Raw genomic sequence first — 8110 nt, 5'->3', positions numbered from 1 at the left:
CCCCCCCCTTTGATAAACATTACCCAAAGGTAACATAACCACATCAGCATGTATTGAACAATGCAAGAAAATGCAGTTAAGAACATGCGATAAAAGGTAAATAGATTATGAAATTGGAGACGTTCACAACAGGGATATATGAGAGGTATTTCAACACTGGAAAGCTTTCACACTGGACTCTTCTCAAATGCTTTGGATCCATATTAAGTATCGACCTTAGACCGTACCCGACGCTGCACGACCCGGACACATGCGAGGACCAAGGCCCCTTGGCCGAGGTCAGCCCTCGGCCAAAATGACAGGCTCGGCCGAGGCCAACCTCGATCGTGGCCGACCTTGGTTGAGGGCTGACCTCGGCCAAGGTAGCAACCTTAACTAGGGTCTGACCTCGGTCCGGGTTACGAGCCATGGACCTGCTCCGCGTTGTTCTCGCCTTGGTCTCCACTCGTGATTATTCCATCAATATTTTTTAGAGAAAATTGTCAAATAAGCCATTGAACTTTATACGAAAATGAAATTAAGATTTCAAATTTTTAAAAGTGCAATTAAACATTCAAACTTGTCATGAGTCAAATAAACCAATTTTATTGACAACCAATAAATTACCTTTAAATATTGCCATTGGCCACCATTCACCATCACCACCCATTCACTGTCGTTGACCACCGTTCATTGTCGTCGCCGCCATTAAATCAACCATCATATCAGTCGCCCAAGGCGACCAAATGGTCACCTTCTACAGATAAGAAGGTGGCTGGCATCCATTCACCTTCTCCACTGGAAGGCGACCATTTTGGTCGCATAGAAGGCGACCGGTGATGGTCACCGGTCGTCGGAGCAATGTCCTTAGTAGCTAGAAAGTTAGTGACAGTCTATTAAAGGTTATTTATCAGTTGATGGGCTTCAATGTACGAAAATAACATTTTGATGAGGTTAATTGTACCTTTTTAAAGTTTAAGGGCTTAATTACACTCTAGTGTAAAATTCAAAAGACTATTTAACATTTTTGCCTATATTATATATAGTTCAACGAGAGTGATTTTTTAAGTAAATACATGGCAGCGCATGAGGATGGCAGGAGAGTGCCCTAGGAAATTTGTTGAAGACAAAAAAATCTAATAGCTACAATTGTCATTAACCATTCTACCCTGCATTACATATGATGCTGGGCAGTTTTGAGCCTAGTAAGTAATCTTCAACTTTGTAAGCAGTGTTGGGTGAATACAACCAATGGGGAAAGTGGGATTGTACAAAGAAAAATGAAAAAGAAAAAAACTACCAACCAACTTGGCGGAGAACTTATAATTTTGCAAAGTGGTTGATGCAGAAGCCATTGTCCTTTGCCATGAATTAGTAGCTGAAAGCTCTGTTACTTCGTCTTGAAAAACGGGTACTTCGTCCAAATTTGGACATAGTCCCTGAAGTATGTTGGAAGACAACTATAGCTCCTTGTTGAGGTGAAGTTCAGAAGTAACATGAAAGGAGGTAACCCGTTATTGGCTTTCGTTGTATGCTCATTCGCTGAAAGGTAATTGTTTAGCTCCTCGTTCTACAGCATCCCTCCAAATCCTATACCTTACTCCGAGCTTATCATAAGCCACGGGAAGATTCCAGATGTTAGCGCCATTGATCATCCGGTCCTGTTGCCCAATTACAAGCCGCAGATCCTCATTTAAGACCTGTAAATTGTCCAAAAGTATTAGTAACAATAAAGGATTTCTCTTTCACCTTTTTTGGTTGACCTCCCACTCTCTTTTTGGTTTTGATGGGTAGGTTGGTAGTTGAGAGGCTAATTCGAACAAATCAAGCCATTTGGCAATGAATGATGACATGGGCCAACAATTTTCACATGCATATTGCCCAATAAGATGGTTAAAGGATGTATATTGTTGCCAAAGATGAATACCCACCCTACTAGCAAACATGACTTGCTAGCTAGCTAGCATATTCAAGGTGATAGCATTTCTAAATGAGTAATGCTATACAGCCCTCCTAAATTTCCCCTCCCGTTGTAGCACTATCTAATTGGATTCTTTAGTATTTGATTACCAGTGGGATCAACCAATTCATGGACACCCAATGAATATAAACCACATCAGGAGGGGGAAATAGCATTATTCTTTCTGAATAGGTTAGAGATGTAAATACAATAATAAGAATTGCCCGTGTTTAGAATAGAACTTACCTGCTCTGCAAAGTGCCTCCATAAATATTGCATGAAGGGAATGTGTTTGAGCAGGGGAGCAAAATCCAGTGACATCCTGTATAATAACCTAGTCTTCTGCCTGGATGAAGGCAAACACACATGTAGTTGGTGAAGGTGTGTAGAACACTGCTTCGTACTCTGCCCCTCCAGTTTGCCTGGCTTTGATATTCCAATAGTAGATAACACCATACAAGGTGGTCTAAATTCCATATCAATTGGATAAGGATCCCAGTATCCTTGTAAACCAGATTCAGGGGTCAAAAATTTCACCAAGCTGTGAATAAGAAAGTCATGCAACAGAATGAGAAAGTTGGCAAATTTTGATTTTTAACTGGGAAAGAAGAGATTGAGGAAACATGGATTTTTTTGCTTATATCAGTTTTGATTGATATGATTTTAGTTACTCTCTCTGTTTAAAACAGTATGTCTTATTTACTTTAAACACAGATTTTAAGAATAGTGGACAAATACATATTTCTCTATTATTTATGGTGGTTATTTTCAGAAATGTGGACAATTTTTTTTGGTACTGACAGATTACTAGTATTATTATTATTTGATAAGTAGCTGACAAACTGATTTTTATAAAACTGTAGAATATATAATGTTATCACTCATCAATGAAAGCAAACCTTGGTACGCTCCATCCTTTAGCAAAAGTTGAAGTGTGGGTGAAAGGAGCATGTGCAAGATCCAAAAGGTTGTCTAAAAGTAAACCATGCTCCACAGGGAGTTCCATGACTATCTGTCATTTTCAACACAAAGTATTAAGCAGAACTCATACCGAACTCCAGTTATAAATTATTGAAAATATGATGATAGTGATTGCAAACCTCTGCATGGATTTGAAATCCAGGAGGAGGTAGTAAAGAAGGTAGTGTAGCTTCTGGAGGATCATCTCCTGGCCATATCCAAATCATGCCTTCTTGCTCAAAGCATGGCAAAGCTTTTAACTTTACATTTAGTAATCTTGTTGACGGCATTTTCTCGCATTTTCCATCTGTTGTGTATTCCCACCCTAAATCCAACAAATATTTAGGTAAAGTCAATCGTCTAAAAAAGATCATTAACAGGAGAGATTCAAAACTCATTTCACATTTGTTTATCATCACAACAGTCACTTTGTACTCTTTCTCTCACCATGGTAAGGACACTGTATACGACCATCATTTACTGAACCCAGATGAAGGGGGCAGGCCCTATGAGCACAGGTGTTTTGGACACATCCAGGCTTTCCATCTTTCCCACGAAAGATCACCCATGGCTCCTCAAAGCAATCAATTGGTATCTGAAGCATCACAGTCCAACGCCAAAGAAGAGAGTAAAATAAATGTCAGAATCATAAAGTCCAATTTGTTAGGTTCCTATTCAAATTTCCACTCTCTAAGAAAACTCGTGATGAAAACTTTCATGTAATAAAATTTATTGTAGAAGTAACATAAAAGAATATAACTTTATTCTTTCACCTTTCCATTATAGTTCACTTGGTCTCCTTATAACCAAAACTGTGGCTGAAGAATGGAATTTTTACAACTGAGTTTGAATGAGAAAATCTAGATATATTTACCATGGTGTCGTCCTTAAGATCACTGGAGAAAGCAACAGGATACCAAAAGTTCTTCAGATGGTCACTGTAATGTTGGACGGGACCAGACACATTTAGGTTTCTTCGAGACGGGTTGCTTTTTACAGTATCTAAAGATCTTATAGGCATACTGGTAGAAGAGGACAAGCAATCAGTTTCTGCTGTGTTTTGATCTTGCAGCAGCTTATCATTTACCAGTGCTTCCATGTGAGCCAGCTTATCTAGGGCAGCAGAAACTCTAGCCTCAGAGATGTGTACCTGTAAATCAAATTTTAGACAGAATCTCCTTTACAAATTATTAAAGAAAAAAAAAAATCTGTGCAATTCTTTGCATTTGAGGATTCATTTCAGTCAGAAGGATATAAGTGTGAGATAATGTCAAATGATCAAAGTAAAACAGGCATGCATAACCACCCAATAATGGGAATGATCAAGGCCTTTAATAGGTCTTTAGACATCTTCAAACTGCACCTTGTATCCAACATTCCAACCTCCTAGCATTTCATGTTGTCAGTGTAAGACTTGATATTGTTTTAATAGTACTATATAAATAAAGTTTTTTAGGCACTTAGGAGGTAAAGAAGCTCAGTGTCTATAACATGGCATTTATTGATATGACAAAACTATGTATTTTATGGGAATACAAGAAGCAAATATATCAAGCTACACAGCAAACACAAACTAGATCACAATATGCTTAGTTAAGTTGGGTTAGCTTACCTGTTTATGAGCTTGTGTGAGTTCTCCTTGCAAATCTGCAAGTTCCTTCTTCATTGTTCCGATGGATTTATAGTCACGGGCTAGAGGGTTTAATACTTCCACAACCTAAAAAAAAGTTTCCATTATTTAGGAACTACTCCTGTAAATAATGAAAATAATGCAACTCACAACTGACAAGTCACAACCTACTTACTAATTTATCAAACATAATTAACCTTTGAAAGTGAGGAGTAATCAAAACATGAAAAGTAGGGCACCAAAATTTTAAAACATGCAGAAAGCTCTCACCCCAAGAGATAGTAGTTGTAATATAATAAAATTTTGAAATAATTCAACACTAACCTTCTCGTGCAGAAGCATGATCGTAAGAACATCTTGACGAGCTTTCCAATCACAATATTGTATATCATATCGAGCCACTTCTAAAGCTGTATTTACATCTAGGAACTTTCCTTTACATTGGGGAACTTTGGACCTTGGATCTTCTACATTAAAAATTGTCAGCCATGGGCTTTTCTTGTCGACTAGCGCGCCCTCCTCCCCATACATAGCAAACACTCCAAACCCTCCACGGACATACTGTCATTACATGAACAACAAACTTAGCATCCAATGACCAATCTTTACAGATAACAAATACAAACCACACCTCACAATCAAATTTTGCACCAATAATATTGCAGATAAGCAACAATCAAATAATTACATAATAATAAGACAGAATTACATGTCTGTGTATTTGTTTTCCTTCTTTCTTCTCTTCTTATTTTTTATTATTATACGGAGTAATATTTTTCTTTGAGTTTGGGGGGGTGGGGGGAACGTTGGATTTTTTTTAGAATCTAACCAGTCATTGCAGTAATCATGACTGAAATTTTCATCAAACTTGAATTCAATTTCTGAACATATAAAATCAAAGCCTTGAAGCAGGATACAAGGTAACTTATGAGCAATCACACAACCAAAAAGTTCAGGAAAAGACCTGATACAAATGAGTTTACAGATAAAATGGATATGAAGACTTCAATCTAAGCCTTAACTCTCTCATTGGCCTTGAAACTCCAGCACAAACACCAAAAAAAAAAAAAGGCATACATATACATGCATTCACAAAGGGAAAGTAAAGGCATGAAATGATCAATTATGATGTGTTGAAATGCCACTTTTCCCCTTTACAAACTTCTTCCTCAGCTTTTACTAGATAGAAAGAAAAATTTAACCACAAAATTGCAATCAACAAAAAGGAAATAAAAAAAATATAGAAGAAACAATTGAAATATCTGTTCAATCTCAACTAAAAGTCTAAACTGATAGATGCATATATTATATGCTCAACACAAATAAGTGTACCTTCTTAGAGTAAGACTTAGCGGAATGGGATGAAGAGAAAGGAAGACAGAGAGCAGTAGCAATGGCGGCGGAGGACATGGTGAGGCGGCGGAATTTCAGCTTCTAAAACAGCCGGAGACGGAGGATTAAGAGCTGCCGTGAAGACGGAAGGGAGAGAGAGATGGAGTCAAAACTCAAAATTTTCTTTGTTTTTTCGTTTTTTGTTTGGAGTTTCTGATAAGAGGTAGGAATTGCGCGCGATCTGGGCTGGCCTCCCAAGGAGTGCCACGTGTGTAGCATGGGGCTCCGTTGGCTACCCGCGTGGCGCCTTTGATCTCCACACATTAACTCAATTGCGTGGACCCCACAACTCGGTAGTATCTTTCACGGCCTTGGTAGAGAAGAGAAGAGAAATCTTGGTAGTGCCAGCGTGGACGATTAACATATCTTCTCTATCTGCTTCATCGGCTCCTTTTCTATCCTCTCCCAGCATTGTGAATGTCAGTTTTGTCTAATAGTACGATAATCCTACACCACGGAGTACAAAGGCGGCTGATTAGGCATGTGCAAAATAATCTAACCCATAAGTCCGGTTAGTAAGGTCGCATTTGGTTGGACAGTTTTATGTCTTAGGGTGTGTTCGGTAATCTGGAAAATAACTTTCGAAAAATATTTTTTGAGTTTTCGGGCAACGTTCAAAAAATGCGGTCAACAAAAAATATTTTCTGTTAATCAAGGAAAATCAGTTCATTTTTTCAGAAAATGACTTATGGAATTTTTTTTCCGTAAGTCATTTTTCAGAATGGTCAAAATGGTCATTTCGCATGTTCTGAGCCAAAATGAACCAAACATACCAAGACAATTTTTCATAACACAACCAAACACTAGAAAGGAAAATATTTTTCGGAATATGACTCATTTTCCAGAAAACATTTTCCGGAAGTCATTTTCTTGCTTTCCAAATGGACCTTTAATATCATATTTGATTTTAATTGTAATGTTTGGTTGCTTACTTTTAACACAAAATTAATGAATCCAAATCATTTAGTAATTATAAATATTTTTTTATATGATAGAGGAGAAGTTAGATCAAATCCTTACAACTGATTATTGGCTTTCTATGTCCGAAGGAGCCACTATGTCTTCGTTGGTTTGTCCTTATAGTGATCATTTGTTGTTGCTACTTACCCCTATTGTTATAGTGCATGCATGTTGTGGAAATTGTTTCTTATTTGATAATATGTGGCTGAAAGAAGACAAGTGTCGTAAGATTGTTTCCCACAGCTTGGGTCGAACAGCATTGTTGACATGAAATTTTATTAAATATGTTTATTTTGAATATTAAAATATTTGAATATATTTTGGATATATTGATATTATCTAATTTGTTTAATTAGATAATATCAAAAGAGTTTGAACTTATCAAAACTCTTATATTGTACAACTATAAATAGGACCTCTCATTTTTATGTAATCATCCTAAGAAAAATCATAAAAATAGCTTTGAAGCTTATTTAGATATCATGATCATAAAAATAAAAGTCCCATGATCTTGAAAGTAAAAGCCCCTCCATGAATAAAAGTCCCATGATCTTGAAAGTAAAAGCCCCTCCATGAAGATCAATGATCATGCCAATCATGTTGATCAGGCCATTTGAACCCGGAGGCCCTTCAAAAGAACAAAGTTCTTCTTTGAAGATCAAGCCACTTGAGATCTGGAGACCTTTCAATGGAGAGTTCAAGATATCAATTAAGATCTGGAGACCTTTCAATGGAGAGTTCAAGATATCAATTAAAGAATGGAGACCTTTCAATGGAGAGTTCAAGATATCAATTAAAGAATGGGGAAACCCGGAGGCCCTTCAAAAGAACAAAGTTCTTCTTTGAAGATCAAGCCACTTGAGATCTGGAGACCTTTCAATGGAGAGTTCAAGATATCAATTAAGATCTGGAGACCTTTCAATGGAGAGTTCAAGATATCAATTAAAGAATGGAGACCTTTCAATGGAGAGTTCAAGATATCAATTAAAGAATCGGGGGACCATCCAGAGATCTTCTTTATTTAATGACCAAGGTACGGGTTGGGATGTGAACCGTATTAGGGGTCTCTTTAATAACGAGATGCTAAATTAATTTTGAATATCCCTATTATTCTCCATAAGCCGCCTGACTCGTGGGTTTGGTACTGGGATCATAAAGGTGAATTCACTGTTAAGTCATGTTATAAATGATTAACAGGCATGGTTCAAGATGATCGGCCTTGGTATAAA

The 8110-nt window shown here is 37.3% G+C and overlaps 1 protein-coding gene across 1 annotated transcript; it reads right to left on the bottom strand.

Moving 5' to 3' along the window:
- Window positions 1-1072: 1072 nt before the first annotated feature.
- On the bottom strand, window positions 1073-6042 carry LOC116002165 (chlorophyllide a oxygenase, chloroplastic). The gene is made up of 9 exons (XM_031242229.1): window positions 5862-6042; window positions 4854-5090; window positions 4512-4616; window positions 3774-4049; window positions 3347-3494; window positions 3040-3224; window positions 2839-2951; window positions 2186-2480; window positions 1073-1679 (listed from the first exon to the last, which is right to left on the bottom strand). The coding sequence occupies exons 1-9, from the start codon at window positions 5937-5939 to the stop codon at window positions 1515-1517; spliced, it is 1602 nt and encodes a 533-aa protein (XP_031098089.1). The 5' UTR covers window positions 5940-6042; the 3' UTR covers window positions 1073-1514.
- Window positions 6043-8110: the final 2068 nt, after the last annotated feature.

The sequence above is a fragment of the Ipomoea triloba genome, chromosome 13 (genome assembly GCF_003576645.1).
Source record: "Ipomoea triloba cultivar NCNSP0323 chromosome 13, ASM357664v1".
Taxonomy (NCBI): Eukaryota; Viridiplantae; Streptophyta; class Magnoliopsida; order Solanales; family Convolvulaceae; genus Ipomoea; species Ipomoea triloba.
The sequence above is the reverse complement of the archived record's forward strand: the minus strand, read 5'-3'. Positions and strand labels throughout refer to the sequence as shown.

What these genes read in the sequence shown, in the direction of transcription:
- LOC116002165 (XM_031242229.1), bottom strand. Translation starts at nt 5,939, where the DNA reads ATGTCCTCCGCCGCCATTGCTACTGCTCTCTGTCTTCCTTTCTCTTCA. An exon ending in TATACAGTGTCCTTACCATG is followed by an intron (nt 3,225 to 3,346) that starts GTGAGAGAAAGA and finishes TGTTGGATTTAG; the next exon opens with GGTGGGAATACACAACAGAT. An exon ending in AAAGGATGGAGCGTACCAAG is followed by an intron (nt 2,481 to 2,838) that starts GTTTGCTTTCAT and finishes TCTTATTCACAG; the next exon opens with CTTGGTGAAATTTTTGACCC.